Source organism: Perna viridis, chromosome 13 (assembly GCF_037379345.1).
Source record: "Perna viridis isolate PV_CMFRI_1.1 ecotype Kerala chromosome 13, ASM3737934v1, whole genome shotgun sequence".
Taxonomy (NCBI): Eukaryota; Metazoa; Mollusca; class Bivalvia; order Mytilida; family Mytilidae; genus Perna; species Perna viridis.
Window position 1 is genome coordinate 12,052,775 of NC_142457.1, and position 19,564 is coordinate 12,072,338.

The window sequence follows — 19,564 nt, forward strand, 5'->3', positions numbered from 1 at the left end:
TAAGTTTGTTGTGCACCTTTTGTGATATGTTTTTTGTTTTTGTTTTTGTTTTTTTTTTTGTTGTTGTTGTTGTTGTTTTTTATTATTATTATTATTTATTGGAGTAATCCAGGGAACCAAGATTCTATTGGATGACAAATTATTATTATTTAGGAACAAATACCAGACATTGAAAACAGACAAACACAGCAAAGAACATAAAATAACCAATATAATACATTGAAAGCAACAAAAGTAAATAAGCAACTCGGACTCCACTACAAACTGGGAGAATGAACCTTGTACACCGGTAGGGTAATTGTTCTCTGTTGGCAACTACTAAACCAATGCCAAAGGTTCACAACTTTGTTTTGTATTTAAATAAATACACATTCTTTAATTGAGTACAGATGTGTAGGCATACGGACAAGGTTTAAATTCACCACCTCTTAGAAAAACGTTTTGGACACATTTTGCCATCTGAATTACCTCACATCTCGCATCAACATCGACAATTCTTTCTCCGGATCTAAAACAATCATAAATTTGTTTAAAGCAATATGTAATTATTAAATCGTTTACATTGAGTCACGAAGCTGTGCAACATAATAGGTGAAATTCTTCAATGATAGAATATTCTTAACTGTATTTAATCTTCAAACTTTGATAAGTCTTGGAGGTTGTTTATATTCTGCTTTTTTTTAAACTTACTTGTCGTAAATACAATGTATCTCACTTTATTTTGTATCTATCGTTCTGTATATATGATCTTTTTATCATAAATATTAACAAATGAAGCCACGTTTATTTCCTGTTTTTTTTCCCTTTTATAATATATGAACTATTTGTTCGATGAACTCTTTTGGTTCTCTCAGGCAAGTCATGAAACTTGGTTTGACCCACTATTTTAATTTGAAATGAACGTATCTAGTAAATAACATAGTGATAATTTTTATTGATCTCGATTTATTTGTGACTTTGTTCATTTATATTTTGTTTTATATTTCCCTCCAGTTAAGTATTTCCAGGTCAAAAACGTTATATATATATTTTTTTTTGTACTGATAAAACTCACCCACAACAACTTAAATAGCCATTATAGCATTCACATTCCTGGCAGTCATCGTTTTGAAATGGTATTCCATCTGGAACTTCTAATCCGTTGTAAACACAGCCTATTTAGAAGACATTCATTTATGTAAAAACAATGATATTTTACGGCATATAAGACTAGTAGGGTAGGATGCGTGTGTCCAGGTGTCAATTTCACAAAACGTCGTAAGTGTGAAATTGATCGTAAGTTATGACGTCATAATGCTATTTTTGGTTGTGATGTCATTACTTACGATCAACTTTACACTTACGACTTTTTGTGAAATCCACACATGGTCCATACTTCTTATAGTTTACAATTTAAAAAAAAAACTAGGAAGCAATGGTCAAGTACAAAATACAGCATTTCATGTGAAACGTGCAAATATTAGTCCGTTTAATAAGCTGAAAAATAGAGATATTGAAAACCATTCTGTGTAAGAATCAGATATTGGTAACACATCATTTTTCCTCAATTTAGTCTCTTTGTCTCAAATATATTCCATACATTTAGAAAACAACTAAAATGCTATTTTTATTTATCATGAAGCCTCTGTAGCATAAATAGTGTACTGCTTAGAAAGGGCGAAAGTATGGAAAAATTTGTATTGTCAATTTCAACGAAATTTTACCTTTATGAGGTATAAATTACTTGGATAATGCAAACAATATCTCGTTGTTTTTTCTTAATGTGCCACACCTAATACATATTTTGCCTTATTTTAGACAGAGTGATTCTTTAAGATAAAGAGAAGACATACAAAATTAGGACGAACACTTCTTTGTAAGGTGATGACTTTTTGTCATGTGTGTAGTTAACATTTTAAAGGTAAGAAGGTCGTTGAATAAACGAAGCAACAGTATTCAATTCTCAACAAATTTTTAGTACATTAATTTTGTATACGCATTACTGATAAATATCAATAATCAATAACAAGTCTATTTTTAAATAAAAGGTTAATTCCATTACCTTTAATTAAAGAACAAGTTCCGTTGACATGTACAGCCCCGATCAGAAGAAACGCAATAGTCAGCCGCATTTGTAACATCATCATCATACAATCAAGGCAGTTGAGATGAGATACACTATTTTAACAACAAAAATAACATTCAAATCTGCTACTTTTTGTAACTAAAAGAAAACATGTTTTGTAATTCAGTAATGATGATTGTTTCTAATTTGCCAATAATTTGCCACAACATATTTGTGGAACCATTTGATCAAACAAAAACGATTTTCTCATCATACCTTTTATAAAAAGTATAATTTTAATACTGGGAAATCAGTCGAAACCGAACCTTTTATTATTCGAACTATAAAGAGACGTTTTTAAGTATAAGTACTTTTCTAATAATTAGATTAAATGGAAAATCAAAAAACATCCATATCAAAACCCTGCCAATGTGACGATATGATTTCACTCAAGGATGCTTTCTTCATTTTAAAAGTCCATTATTTGATCTCCGCAATACTGGATTTGCTAAGAATTTTTTGAATAGAATGTTAGAAAAAATAGGTTTTTGACAGAGTAATCTTACCTAGAAATCCTCATTTTCGGCGCATTTAATGAAATTATTACTCAATTTACCAACGAAAGGGACATTTTGTCTTTTCCCTTGTCACTGATTGTGCAAAACTTTCAAAATGGTGTGTTTTATTTCCATGCCATTGTCTCATCCGCTGCCTGATTCTTACAGAGTCTGACACTTAAAAGTCACTTTTGCCAGTTTAAAAATACTTTTGAACCTTGTGCAAACATTTTTAGATTGTGTTCGGAATCAATATGAGGGTTTCACACAGCAAAACTTTGACTTTCTTATTCAAGAATACCACCCCGTCACCACTGAATGGAATTGAATTGATATTTTCATTTTCATCCGGTCGGGTTGTTGTCTCTTTGACATTTCACCATACCTATTTTCTATATATTACATATTCATACCTTCACTTGCTAATATATTTGTGAAAGGAGTTACATACATTAAATGGCAAAAAGTACATGTTATCCAATGAGGCAGTGGGGACATTTTATCAAGTTAATGAGCCTTTCTCACAATTTTCCTAGTTTAAAGTTCAAGAGGGATTTGGTTAAGACGGGTCTCACTGTAATTTCTGATTTGACTATCACGTTATTAGTTTATAATTTATTTCACGTCAGCTCCAATTTTAAAAACTATGATAAATTGTTCATCGGTAATTAAGCATACACGATAGAATATTATACTAACACAGAACTTGAATTCACGTTTCGAACTTCACATATTTATTTAAAATGTCAAAATAAATCACCGACAGACTGGAGATATATTTTTTTCTCGCATTACTTTAATTAAATGATCGATTTAAATGATACTTCATGATGTCTTACATAGACACACATGGTGGCTTTCATAGACTATCATGATGTCTTACCTAGACAATCATGATTTCTTATATAGACCCTCATGATTTCTTACATAGACCATCATGATTTCTTACATAGACGATCGTAATTTCTTACATAGACTATTATAATTACTTACATAGACTATCATTTTTACTTACATAGACTATAATGATGTCTTACATAAACTATCGTGATTTCTTACATAGAAGATTATCATTACTTATATAGACTATCATGATAACTAATATTGATTATCATAATTACATTTATAGACTATCATGATTACTAATATAGACTATCATGATTACTTTCATTAACTATCATGATTACTTTCATAGATTTTCATGATTACTTATATAGACTATTATGATTACTTACATAGACCATCATGATTTCTTACATAGAATATCATGATAAGTTGTATAGAATATCATAATTATTTACATAGAATATCATTATTACTTACATAGAATATCATGATTACTTACATAGAATACCATGATAACTTACATAGACTATCATGATAACTTACACAGACTATCATGATAACTTACATAGAATATCATGATAACTTACATAGACTTTTATGATTACGGATTACGTAAATACAGAGAAACATGTCATAACCGAACAAATTTTGTACTGTAGAATTCGATTGACTTCAAAACGTGTCTGGTTTGGACAGATTTTCGGTTTACCCAGGGCTCGGTTAAGTTATATGAATACAACAGTGAAACTTGTCTAAACCAAACCCCATGGTTCGGTTGAGATATTTATTGAGAAATATCGAGGGTACTTGAAATAGAATTTGGTAAAAACCTTTTGAGAGGAATTTTACCATAAAGATTCAGGTGTCTGTAACGCAGATACGTATGGCCTTCAAGCAAATCAGGGTAGTTAGTATTTGTGCTAGCATAGCGAATCAATTATAAACACATATAAAGCAGACGTTACAGTTCTGACCCCTGACGTACGCCTTAACATGTCTATAACCTTGGATAAACTTATGAAAACTTACTTGTACATCTACCTGCTATTGAACTCCAACAGCTTCTAATTACTAAACAGATATGTCCAGACATCTCTTTGTTCTGAGCTTTCCCGCTATAGTGATATTTGTTACTGAAAATTCTCAATTTGCATTCAGTAAAATGCAATTTTCAAAATATTGCCTACAAATTGAACGTACACTTTGCATTTCCTTATCATTACTTTTTCATAGAAACAAGTTTCTATGAAGTTCAATCAGTCTAAATAAGATAGATTTAATAGATTTAAATCTTCATATTACTTTCCTTACATCCAATATGAAGTATGATCAAAATTACCAAACTCATAATCCTATATCAGAAATAGGGATTAATAGTCACAATCAACTGTCAAAAACAAGGATCAAACGGAAAACGGAAGTTCAAACATTCCAATGCATACTGATGGTGTAAGAGTAATCGAGGGAATCAAGATTCTAGCGGAATCAAAAGAATGTAATCCAGGGACAAAAAAACAAACATGGCAAACTGACATACACAAAAAGAACTGGAAAGGAAATAACAAAAATAATATTTACAAAGCAACAAAAGTAGATAATTCACTAAAAAGTGGGAGCATGAACCAGATGCTTCTATAGGGTAAACGTCTTTTCAATGAAAAAGCACAAAACAAAACAATCGAAATAGATAAACAGAAATAAACCCCGCGGAAAATTATACGACTTTTATAGCGGAAAACAATTCTGAGATTACGGAAGACTTTGATATGTAGCAGAGAACATTTTCGTGAGCCATACGAACTATAAAGCATGGTAAAAAAAATTGTATGTAAAACTATATAACACGTAATTATATGTCCATGCTTGAGTTATCTCCTCAGAAGATTTTTGAATAAACTATTTACGTGAACTACCCGAGGGAAACTTTGCTGTTTTCAGTAGACTTGTAACCATGAAAATCATTATTGCAGCCATTATATATCATTGTGTTGACAGTGTGCCTTTCCCCTCTACTTGAGAAATATATTATCGTGCATGTGGACAAAGCTTTGTGGTATTTGTTTATTAAGGAATTGGGCATTCATAGTAACAACCCAGATAATCCCACATACAAACATACTATTTTTGACAAAGATGAAATCCTTAACAACCAACCAGAAGTCATTCATGTCTTCTGTAAACATCGAAACAAAATGTGAAGACTTACCTCACATGTACTGTATTCTCATACTTCATACGAATGCATTCAAAGAAAGATTTATAACTGAATCTTCATCTTGAAGGAGTTACAAATTCAGTTTAAAAATGTATTATCCGCAGTTAAGAAGAATGGACAGCACTCTTGTAGCAATACTGCCTATTCTAGTAGCGGCATTAATCATATGTGAATACTTAAAAATTCTAAAAACCTGAAACCCTGCAGCTTTTCGAAGATTAGTTCTTTCTAAACTTTTGACTTCTCAACTCTTCAAGCTACGTTGCCACATGATAAATTGAAATCGCGTTAGAAAGGACTTATTTATAAATCCTTTGCTGACTCGAAAACTATGATTTTGTTCTTGGTTACAAATTCACATACTTTTTTTTAAATATCACAGGAGGGTAAGGTGTGCTACATAGAAAATGTATGTTTGTGACATGCTTGATTCATTATTGAAAACATATTTTTCAAATTGTAGGAGCTTTTTTTCAATAACAAATTCATATTCCAATGGGCACTTACTGAGCTCCTCTCCTCGCCAATTTGATTTGAAATTCATACGAGACTGATTTTCTTCAGAATCTCTTAAAAAATAATAATATAAAAGTTGCTTAATTTTACAGACAGATATATTGATGATGTATTTTACTTTGACGACCCCTATTTTTGGTAAATAAAATAATTTCCTTCAATATATCCACAAGAGCTTGAAATAAAAGAGACTACAGAAACAACATATTCTGCGAATTTTTACCTTCATCTCGACTTTGACAGCAGTGGTCATCTTAGCTCTAAATTTTATAATAACATAGACAACTTTGATATTAAGAACCAAGAATTCATCGGAAAATAAAAGAATGTAATAAGGGGCAAAGACCAGAACACAGAATAACCAAAATAATGTATAAAGAAAGCAAATGAGCAACTAGGACCTCACTAAAACCGGTAGCGATGGAGAAATTGTCGTCTGCTTTCGAGAAACTCGGTTCTAGTTGCTCATTAAAGTCAAGTCCAGAGTAGACGATAGGGGAAAGGATAAGTAAGACACGTTAAGTATCAGTTTTCATGGTACTTTAAATTTGATATTAAAGTACTTTGTTTCTTTTTGGGTAACAAAAATCATATTCAAAGCTTCCCTGCCTAAGAATCAAGCAAAATGTGTATAAGGTGTGACACATGAAGAAAAAAGCGCAGATGTTTTTGAGGCTTATCCCAGTATATTTACCTACTAATCTTGAGAGAAAAAAACATCAAATTAAAGTGCTTGAAAAGTTCGCATTTTAAAGATATTGAGGTGAAATGCATTATGGAAAATAGCGAAAACATTTTCCCACACTTTTACTCACAAACAATTAAATAATAGGCCAAAAGGACAAAAGTGAGAAAAATGGTGTACCACTTAATGTCTGATTCTTACACAGAATGGTACTTAAATATTATTAATGATGACTACTAAAATAGAGATGGACACTCCATTCTTGTGTTGTAGGTTATAGTTATGACGAGGATCTAATTTGCATACGGTTTGAATTTTTAAATGCAAGTTTGTATTGTTCTTCAAAAAGTGAAAGACATGAGACAGTATAAGATATAAAATTATCTAGTAATTTATTCCTTGCTTTAAGTAGATACGGCTGATAATATGTAAGGGCACGGCTTTCCTCCTTTAGTGACTGGCATTTGAACACAATTTGTCATCTGGACAATATGGCATCTTTGATCAACATCCGTGAAGAACACCCCATTTCTGAAAATGTTGAGATACATTTATAAAGCTTTTAATAACATCATATACACTCGGCTGATTGAACTACACTGCTCTTTCTTTTTTCAATCTTTCTTCGTTTTTGCATAACATTTTTGTTTTTGTTTTTGTTTGTTTTTGTTTTTGTTTTTGTTTTTGTTTTGTTTTGTTTTGGGAGGGACGGTTTTACTTTTAGGCATATAAAGAACAGACCAATATACCAATAATCACAATGTATATTTTTAGAACTTGAACAATGGGGAAAACTTCTTGTTCTACAGCATATGGTGAGATGGGGAATGGGAATTGTGGATTGGAATAGCGAATGATAATTGATTGGGAAAGTGCATGGGGGCTGGGAAATTAGTTTATAAATTATTAATTGGTTTGATAAATGCATTTAATTTATCTTAAAAACACTATTTAAAATTTGAATAATTTACAAATGAAAATTCAATTTCATAATGTGAATATGTGTTAAATAAATGCAATGGGTATTCTATGGGGCGGGGATTCATCTGTGCCAAATTGGGAATTTAAAATTGGGAATGGGGACAGAGATGTTGAAAAAAATGTAGAACGACATATTGCATGAATAGGCAAGTTATACCATTCAAAAGCTGTAAATGCTTAAAAGAAACAAATAAAAATGGAATATTGCCAGTACACCTGTACTTTACTTTTACACATTTATGGCCGTTGAATTCATTTCAGGTAATAATACACACACTAGTAGCAATTTTTCTAACACTAATTTGATCACAATTGATTGATACGTTTACAATGAATATTGTCGTCAAATTATCGTGATAAAATAAAAAAAAAACGGACACACTGGTTCACTAAAGACTAGAAATGCATTCAAAACCCATTTTAACATTAAAATTAGTTCGTTCTTTTCAATTAAAACAACATTACACTCCCCATACGACCAGGGTATTTAAGCAGGTACAGTGAAAGTATTACTGTTTGTGGGGTACCAATGTTTTCAATATCCTAAGCTCATAGTATGGTAACATTAACAAATTCTAACAACCGATACAAGCAACTCATTTTCAAATACAGATGTTATTGCAAAGGATTAATACGTGCGAGTATCTATCACTCTTTGTTTTACAAGAATATTCCACACAAAGCAAGGACAACTCGATATATACCAATTTGTTTAACATATCCGTTAAATACATTCATTCATAAGGGATGTATTTATGAGTTTTGTTGTCAAAGCGTTAAGGCACTGTTTGGTATTTACATTGATTCGCTTATAGGGTCTTTAAAAAGAAATTAAAACACTAAATTTAAAAGCAGTTTTGGTATGATATGGTTTGTGTCCTTATTGTATGACTTATGATGTACCGTGATTCTTTACCTAGCATGGGTAGAATTGGGACTAATTTTATATACGATGAGGATATAACTTGTAGGTTAAAATTGTGCTGCAGCTGGCATGTCAGTTAACTACTAGTTGTTTTCAGTTTGTACATTTGAGTAATTCATATTCAGTTTCTTTATTTCCTTAATTAGAAGGAACACAACCATTTTTGAAATGATTTTTATGTGTGTTTAATTCTGTAGTATATTTTTTTCACAATGGCCAGATTTTAAAAGTGGAGGGTTGTAATCACGCTGAACTAATTTAACCCCGCCGCTTTTTTTTCCGGCCAATCCAAAGTCGGGAATTTCTGACATCTGTATGTATTGTTTCATTTATACCTTCAGTTTATTTTCGTGTTACTTGAGTATATCGGGGTAACTCATTCGCTGTTTCTGTGTATAGTTATGTTATGGGATCATCTGTAGCCTGCCCTGTGTTGTGAGGGTTCCCTTATCGTTCATTGAAAACCAATGGGTAGCCTTGGGCTTAATTTGTTATCCCGTTGATGTTGTTGTCTCTTTGACACATTCACAATACATTTGTTCTTTATTTGATATGGATTATTGCTGGAAGTTTAAACCATTGAAGAGCTATATATTGACGATGCTCTCCCACAGCAATTTAGTATCCTATGTATACATTGACATTTTTAGCAATTATCCTTTGAAAATAATGTTCCATTAAGGATTTGCACTCCATTGTATATACAGTCTATTAAAAGTTTCAGAATTAAAATTCATAACCACTTAGTAAACTAATGCATTTTCCTTGTCCATATTTTAGAACCTTATATTTTGATAGTTAATAATTTATCTTGTCGATGTTGCAAAATACGTTAATCTTAGTTTCCTCTATACAGAAGACGTATTATCTTTAAACAATCCAAATTTCAGGGATTTGAAACATCGCATCTACTTCAAAGATAAAAAGGATACAACAGACACTGTTAAGTCAGCCTCATATTTTGACATACACTTAGCAATCGATGGTAAAGGAAAACTACTGACCAAATTTTACGACAAAACTGATGAATTTTCATTCAGAATTGTTAACTTTCTATTTATCTGTGGAAACATCCCTTCAGCACCTACGTTCATATCACAACTCATACGTTATGCCAGAGCTTGCCGAAACTACGCAGACTTTTTGTACCGCGCTAGAATTCTAACAAATAGGCTTCTTGGTTATGTTGCTGCAAGATTGAAGTCATCACTACAGAAGTTTTATGGTCGTCATGGTGAACTCGTAATCGTTATGGTGTATCTATCTGCATCGTGACAACTGATTTATTCAACGTGTCATAGATTTTCTTTACTCGTTTGTCTTTCACGCACTTGACTTTTTATATATGAGCAACTCGGTGGTTGTTCCTAGAAAAGCAGATGACGCTTACCCTACCGGTGCACCTGGTCCATGTTCCCAGTTTTTAGTGGCGTCCGAGTTGCTCATTTGCTTTTGTTACTTTGTATGTATGATTTTAGTTACTGAATGTTCTTTGTTGTGTATGTCTCTGTTTTCCATGTCTGGTCTTTGTCCCTGGATTACATTCTTTTGAGGTTTTCAGTATACACATCAATGAAAATCTCCTTTTCGAAGGGAACCAAATTTCGTGGACTGGCCTTCCCAGGAAAACCATGAAAATTGGTACCCCACGAATAGTACTGTACATGTTTGCACTTTTTATGGCTCACTAAGTGAAAGCCTCCTAATGCCGATAGTAAAGACAAGTCATGTAACAGTTATTCTTTATTTAATAATACTTTCACAGTACAATACCTGAACCGATCAGTTTCCGGTCATCGGTCCGTCAAACCGATCCATTAAACCGGGGATCGCTTCACGTGACCACAGAGCGGTCACTGTATTTTACGTTTTTTTCTGGTTTTCTTTGTCAATTTTACGCCTATCTACATAATGTAATAGATTTAAACATCACTTTTTACTTTTATTTTATATTTTTTTTATTTCAAACAATTCTTACGCCATTTTACATTACAAAACTGCGATCAGATCAGTTGCCAAGGACTGTAAATGTTTTGCTTTGGGAGACATTTTTAGTAGTTTTGAAACTGTAATCAGCACTTTAAACGACTCCATTTTTACTTTATCGGGTAGCTTGTGCATAATGAAAATAACATTTGTTCATTACAGCCTTTCTCTCAGACCAACATTATTATCATTTAAGATACTAACTTATGATTGCTATAATTATTACACTTTTGTCTTGTTAGCTAAAGGTCTTGCATAGTTTTAGACAAAATAAATTATGGGCCAAACTGAGTTTAAGGACGTATAGTTATTTTTTCATAGACTTAACTAAACGTTGTATTATCAGCTCAATGAAAGCGGACTAACAACAAACAGTAAAAGCACTGTAAAAATAAAGGACATTATTTGAAACAGGAGGTTCACATCATTTGCATATAAATTTGTTCAAAAGTATCACTTACCAATTTTTGTACAAAATATTGTCAATACTCAAAGTTCAACTTCAACGTTCGAGATAACATGTTTCTCTTTCATTAATTGCATGTACATTGCTGCTCGTCATTTTAAAAATTCACATAGTGGCAAGATAAAAGATATCCTAAAAAACTTTCCGTTATAAGAAGAATATGCTATCTTTCAATGACATTGAGATTGAACTGTTTCTTGTATCGACTAGATAAAACTTGTAAAATATTGTGTTTTAACAAATCTATTAAAAGTTCTATATTACCGTGATCTAAGTTAGCCCGTTAAGTAATTGTGTCTACCAAAACATTGGATGACCTTTCGTTAACACGACAAAAGTACAACAGCCACAGCAATCATAATTTAGTACTTGACAAAATGATAATTTTTGGAAAGGTGATGAGTTCATATGCTCAATTGCTTGTTAAATTTGTATTTATTATACAAGCTGCTTCATTAACCAAAATTGAGACTATAAGAGTGCTAAATAAAAAGTGTCATGTTTTTGTTTTTATAACAAATACAGAAAATGTATTATTTAATCCATAACAAATCATAAATGTATTAGATGTTATCAATTTTGGAAATATTTGTTTATCAAATAACATCTCTGATTTAACAAAAGAAAAAATATTATTTTTTTTTATTTTTTTTTTTTAGGAAGAGAGGGGATATTAACGATGACATTTAGTTTATTCTCTTTGTCATACAGTTTTATTATTTTTTTTTTAATAATATATTGCTGTTATTAACATATATGTGGAATATTGTGTTTGTGACGTTGTCGTGGGAGAAAGTTCGGGATTAAATTTACATGTAGGTTATCTATTTTATTACACGGGAAACATTCGACATGTCATAGCATTATGTTAAACACATAATAAGACTCTATTAGACAGGAATGGGAATAGGGCTTCATATATCCGTTGTTGAATGCATAAAAATGAAAATTGCGGTATATTAATTGCTATGAATTTTTCTAAGTTAACAAAATTTTTTATGGTCTTGACATATATAATATATATTACACAAAACTGCTTATGAGTTGTATGACATGTGATTAATTTTTAAACTGGTAGTATAACAGTGTTGTAAAAACAACTTGTGAAAAACATTTAGATATGTTGGAGAAATAAGTCTAATTTTCTCCAACATGTATTTATGTTTTTTCACAAGCTGCTTTTACAACAGTGTAAATTCCATGTGCATATCGTAATTAAAATGGCTACAATCGATACGACGTAAGAGAGAACCGTTAATTGGTTCTGAACCTTTTTATCTGCTTAATTCCGTTCATTTGTCGGCATTGTATATTCAAAACAATTTTTTTGAAAAAAAAATATAGCAATCCGTAGCTTGAATATTTTGAATATTGAAATTGACAACCATATTATGTTGTCGGTTGCATGCCGTCATTTCTAATGTCGATTTTCTGTGTCAAATTTACTGAATGAGAGTCTACAAGGACAAATAACTATTAATATATTTCAGATGTTTAGGGATTGGAATTACATTAATTAACCACTATATTTTCAAGAATTTGTAGATGTGTAAAATATGACAACTCACTCGCAAACCTGACATCAAAGCCTTCGCACTTTTATTTGTTATGTGAGTGAATGGTCCGATTTTATGCATCGATAAATTCTGGAAAAAACAACAGTGTTTAATCCTACGTTAAATATGATTACTTAAAATGAAAATAATTGAACAAGGAGAGCATTATAATACCTGAACTGATCAATGCAACAAAATTTGCGATCGGACGCTGCAGTGAGCCATCTCAGAAAGTTTGAGAAAGTCGGGAAAAATGCGATGTTATCGGAATAGCTTGCAATTTTCTATGTTATCGTATGTATATTCCGTAAAGCAGAAGTTAAATTCGGAAAAATAATCTTATAATGATGATTCCTTTAGAAACATTAGTAAATTAGGTTTGTTGAGGAATTTATGCTTCGTGACATTGTTATACATCACCAGCTTAACAGATGCGCCTTGATCAACTGTAAGATATAGGATAATTCAAATCACGATTGATAATCGAAAAACAAAACCAAAGAGAGAAACAAAAATAATCAAAAATAAGATATTTTCAAGATAGCAAAGTTCCCTGACGAGGCTAAGTCTTGTCATCGAGCATGTGCTAGATTCATGAAATATGTATCCAATATAAAGACTACACTGCCATTATATAAATACTGGAATTGTTTGGTAAGTTGTCCACATGTTTCAAGGAATATCTTTTAATCAGCAGCAATATGACCAATTACCTAGGTAGTTCAATATTAAAAAATACAGGAAAAACTTAAAACAAATCATCGCATTAGAAGGTCAAAGCGAGCACCGACAGATTCAACCAGAGTATATTAATAGTGCAGCCCTATTATGTTTTTTGCATTTAATGCACGGCATAACTCTTTCATAGGCACGTTTTAGTCACAAATACTTTTTCCAGTAGGATGTTTCAACATAGAGAGCCTTAAATAATGCAAATGTGTATAGGAATTCTTTTAAAGTTGTTTAGATAAAAATATCCTCAAAACTACACAGCTTATGTCTAGGTAGAGAGCCATTTTGAGAGTGTAGACACTGTAATCGGCACGCTAAAGTTTGGCTATTGTTACGTTTTTTTTTTTTTTTGTACCAATGTACTCATTGTGTACTTCTAAAATGAAATAAATGTCCTCACGCCGGGTATTCACATCTACATCTAAAAAAGTAAAACTTTAATCTTCTTCAACTTCATTTCTCTGAAGCTTAACATAAACTTTAATGAAACATTCAAATTACAGGACTAAGCCTCAGCTGACAGGTAATTTGTATTAAAATCAATCAGTTTCTGACCAAACCTATATCATTATGGGCACTGACAGGAAATATCTATTTAGATCAATCAGTTTCTGACCAAACCTTTAACACTATGAGCACTACCTTATATACCTGATAAATATTATGGAAAACCCCCAAATCTTAATAAATTGTGTTCTGAGTACAGTAAGAAAGTCGTATTATATAAGGCAACTTGTAAAATAAACAAAATAAACGAATTTTTTTTCACGAAATTTCAGGCTTATTTGGTCTTTTGCTGAAAATCGAGCGCAATTGTAGACGAAATTATGGGGGAAGGGCAAACTGAGTTCAATGTAGTTAGTATATTTTTCTTACATTTGCTTAAATATATCGTGTATAGCTCACAATACAATGAAATTGGATCAACGAAGACAGTAAAATCATTGTCACTGAATAATCATTGACGCTTTACGAAACGGCATGAAAAACATCAAACATTTTTAGAAAAATCATTTATCTAACGTTTGTCACATATATCTGTTCAAAATGTCAATTTACAATGAAATTCTTTGACATAATAAGTACATGTAGTTAAACAAAAAAGATACATGTTATTGCAATGGAATGTTGATGTGGTGTCTTCGGTTTTAACAAACTATTCAGAAATATCAGGCAATAATGTCGTTCGTACCAAAATTATAGTAATATCGCTTATTTAGTGGTTTTCAACAAAATACTTATCTAATCATTGATACATTAAATTGTAAGAGAGTAGTAAATGGAACCAGAGTTCTAGAGGTAATAAATATAATGTAATCCAGAGACGAAGACCAGACATGGACAACAGACATATACAACAAAGAACATAAAGTAACTAAAATCATACATACAAAGTAACAAAAGCAAATGAGCAACTCGTATTCTTCTAAAAACTAGGAGCATAAACCAGGTGCACCATTAGGGTAAGTTTCCTTTGCTTTTCTAGAAACACCCACCGAGTCAAGTCAAGTCCAAGGTAGACGAAAGAGGAAAGGAAAACTAAACCAGTTTTCATGGCGCCAATGGATCACCGTAACAATCCACGAGTTCATGATGGCGACCGCAAGACTTCGATAGTGATGACTTCAATCTTGAAGCAACATAATCCTGTTCCAGAGGACTACGTGGTAGAATTTAGCGCAATACAAAGAGTCTGCGTAGTTTCGGCAAGCTCTGGCATAACATATGAGTTGTGATATGAACACTCCATACGCAGGTGCTGAAGGGATGTTGCCACAGATGACAGGATAGCTGACAATTCTGAATTGAAAGACATCACGTTTGTCGTAGTTTAGTCAGTAGTTTTCCTTTACTATCGCTTTATAAGTGTAGGTCAATAGAATGTAAAACAGATACATGTAACTATATTGAAAGTGCTTTACATGTAGTAGGAATATCTTTCAACTACTGCAGCAAGTTAAACTTGGCTTACTTTTATGTACACTTCTCAAAACTTCAATGTTCAATAACCCTTTATTAGACTACATGTAGGAGATAAATTTAAATATAATGCAAAATGTTTATGGAATTACTGTCATACTCATTGTAAGAGTCTGGCATATTTTGACACCTTATTTGAATAATGTCGGAATTGAACTTTCCAGTAAAGAAAAAATAGTAATATAGGTTTTGAACATGAACAAAAAATAAAAGCAAACCTCCCAACCTAAAAAAGTGCCGTTACGGTGTATGCATTGGCGCCATGAAAACTGGTTTTAGTTTTCCTTTCCTCTTTAGTCTATCCCGGACATTTTATGAGCAAATCGGTGGGTGCAAAAAGATGACCAGGGTGGGTCATAATAGTGATCTGAAACCAAATTTTGTATTCTTTAAATTACTAGAGCAGATCAATCATTCAACAATAGTTTTGTTGGATCTCTCTCTCGCAGCCTTACATGGCGGATCTGCCTTTCTGTGCTTTATGTTTGAACTTTAAAAAGCATGATTTGTAAGTTCGTGGCCATTGGTATTAGGATGACATTTGAAATGATCAGCCACTAAAATTAATGTACATACTGATATACTACATGAACACGTGTGTGTTTTCCAGTTCAGTAAAACATTTCAGTCTTTAAATAAATGGTGTTTACAACTTTGTTTTTTTAATTTAATACAATTGTCATGTATGGATTGATCAGAATATTCCTACCTACCTGTTGGAACAATTTTGTCAAAATTCAGAAGTAGAACCATACATACTATGTCCATATAACAAATTCCGAATTGCCGATAAAGCTGTAGATCTGCATATTCGTCAAGTCGTTTGACCCTTCAATATTCAAGTTAACATCAAACACATGTAATTATATTGTTTATAATTCGGTCGCGTGTAATTAAAGAGTAAAATCGGACAGCGATTGAGCCAGTTTACGGTCATAAAAATACAACTGCAATGCTTTTAAGATATTTTCTAAAGGTGTAGATTAATTCATTGTAGATTTGTAGTTTTTTAAGTTTTTAATTATCAAATAGTGTGCCACCAAGAAGCATCAGCCGGAATATAAAATTTCATAGGAACGTCTACCAAAGATACACATAAAATGAATATGTGGCAGCCATTCTTATGGACCTGTCAAAGGCATTTGACTGTGAGCCATATGACATTTTAATTTGCAAGTTATCAGCATATGGTCTCAAAAAAATTACTGACATGTTATTATCATATTTGTCAGGGCGTAAGCAACAAATAAAGATTGACTCGTGTGTCAGAAGCTGGGCAGAAATTCAAAAGGGGGTTCCGCAAGGATCAATTTGGGGTTCTTTTCTGTTCAACGTGTTTATAAATGACATTTTCTATTTCATTCAAAAGGGAGATTTATACAACTATGCTGATGACAACACATTATCTTTTAATTCGGTAAATATTAATGAAGTAATAGTTGTACTCCAATCAGAAAGTACTATTTTGATAAACTGGTTTCACTTTAATTGTATTTAATTGTTTTAATTGTAAAATAATTAGGAGTAGATATAGCCTTGAAACTAAATTAAATATTTTAAAAACAATAGAAAAAAATCTTGATCAAATTAAATCGACTAACGATATTTCACACATTTATACACTCAAATTGTAACTTTTACCCACTATCATGGCTTTTTTGTTCAGAAGGTGATACTATAAAAAATGAAAAAAATACAGAAAAGGGCTCTAAGATTTGTTTATGAAGATTATATTAATATAAGATCTTTTAATCAAGGCAAAAATACCAACAATGTATACAAGACAAAAAACACGAACAATGGCAATAGAAACAAAAATATTTAAAATACTTAATTAGCACCTCCTGTCTTATCAAATTTTATTGAAAAGAAGGACCACAAGTACATTTTTAGGTATTAAAATATATTGCAGATTTCAAGTATGCAAACTACAAGCTATAGTAAGAGATTTTTCAGGTATGCTGCACCTGCTCTTTGGAATTCACTTCCAGAATCTTTCAAGCAAATTTCAAATTTTAATCAGTTCAAGTCAATTACCTTTCTGGAATGGTAAAGAATGCACTTGTCTTGTTTGCAAAAATTCAGACTACAATTTTCTTACTGATGCAGCATACCAACCACACATACCATACTTTGTTTTTATTTTGGTTCAGTTTTATTATTATTTTTTGTTTACTTTGCTTTAGTTGCACGATAGCTTTATTCCTTATTTGCTTATTATTTTTTTCTTTAGCTAGTAGTAGTAGTATTTTTTTAGTGTTTGTATGCTTCAACTGCATGTATTCTCGTATCATAGTGCTGACTGATATAATTATGTGCTTTTTTGTTTGTCTAAATGTCTTCTATGTCTTGTTTTACTTACCTGCATGATTATGTATGACTGTAAGTATTTTGTTTGTCGGTTCAAAAGCTCATAAGAACTTATATTTATTGCTTATGTCGTGCCGACTTTAAATAAAGCTTGTCCTATGTCTATGTCTAACCCTCATCTAAAATTAGGTACATTTTTTGTACCTTATTCGCGTAAATTATATTCTGATAATGTGTAGAAGTGTCTGTAATTTCTTGCACGAAAAAAAAAATCATAATCACATTTTCGGCCCAAAGTGCACTTCGGGTTGTTCTACTGTAAAGTCAGTGAAAATGCCAAAATATTTTCTATATAATGAATCAATTACATTCGGAAATTTCTGACAATAGATATTTCTTTACTAATTCTAGGCGTACTCAGAAACGCTAATTTGGTAAATTACCTTCTGACATATTTTATTATCATTATTTGATTGAACGTAGGGATTAACTTTGAGTCATTAACGGATTATAAAACTCGTTAACTTGTAAGGAAACCAAATGAAAATATAATCGATTTTAACTTATGGTAATCAATGAATGTAAATAACAGAATTAGTTAACAGATAAAATCTACGCAATAGCCAATCAGACAAGTCACGGGAAAACAAATGGCGATATCAGGATAAAACCGGAATCAAAGGAAAAATTCGCAACACAGTTAACAAGGTTAAGTTGGATCTCAATTGATCTGCAAAAGGGAAAATGTTTAAAACAAGTGTCAATATAAAAATGGAAACTCATTCAAATGGTACTGGCTTGGTATAGTCATTTCCAATAAAAAATGTGGGTTTAATTAGATTTTAAAGCGAGCTAAAGCTCCCGGTTCCATTACGGTTTATTATTATCCTGCACAATAACCCACAAATGGACAGCAAATAATTGCCATCACTTAAAATCGGTCAAATCAATAGTCAAAAGAGTACAGAAGATATGAACAATGAATATGTTAAAATTAAAGAACTAAATGCAATATAAAAATAAGTAAATCCAGCACACAAGCTTCGAAATTAGCTATCAAAGAGTAATCAAGGGAACCAAGGTTATAGCGGCAATCCAAAAGAATGTAATCCAGGGACAAAAACCAGACATGGAAAACAGCCATACACAACAAAGAACAAAACGTAACTTAAATAATACGTGCAAAGTAACAAAAGCAAGTGAGCAACTCGGACTCAACTAAAAACTTGGAGCATGCATCAGGTACATCGGAAGGATAAGCGTCATCTGCTTTTCTATAAAAACCCGGCGAATCGCATACATTCGTAAAGAAGAAAGCATAGACGATTTAATAATGAGCAAGTGCATTTAGAAGTCCGTATAACAAATTGCAATATCAGGACATAACTCGGAAAGTTGGTAAACCACCGTAATGAAAATTACATCATGATACCTTTCCAAATGTTATCATTTTGCAAAATGTTTTATAGTTAAATTTCATTTGGGTTCTTGTAAATAACACAAATTTTAACACTACAAGTTGTAAAACGAATAAAAAACATCCTATTGGTATTTAAAAAAAAACACCTTGCTCTCAAGTAGTTTGATAGAGACTGGTACTTTACCAGTATAATAATGCTAGTGAAATCTTAAATAGGCCATCAATATTGCACTTATTAACGGCATACGAATAAACAAAATCATAAAATTAGCATCATTGAAATAATGTAAATGATGCCATAGTTAATTTCTTTTAATATTTAAATAAAAAATAATTGAAAGGGAA

At 31.7% G+C, this 19,564-nt stretch overlaps 1 protein-coding gene across 1 annotated transcript; it reads right to left on the reverse strand.

Moving 5' to 3' along the window:
• Window positions 1-344: 344 nt before the first annotated feature.
• Window positions 345-2,180, reverse strand: LOC148599603 (uncharacterized). The gene is made up of 3 exons (XM_088556984.1): window positions 2,042-2,180; window positions 1,055-1,154; window positions 345-508 (listed from the first exon to the last, which is right to left on the reverse strand). The coding sequence occupies exons 1-3, from the start codon at window positions 2,127-2,129 to the stop codon at window positions 376-378; spliced, it is 321 nt and encodes a 106-aa protein (XP_088413110.1). The 5' UTR covers window positions 2,130-2,180; the 3' UTR covers window positions 345-375.
• Window positions 2,181-19,564: the final 17,384 nt, after the last annotated feature.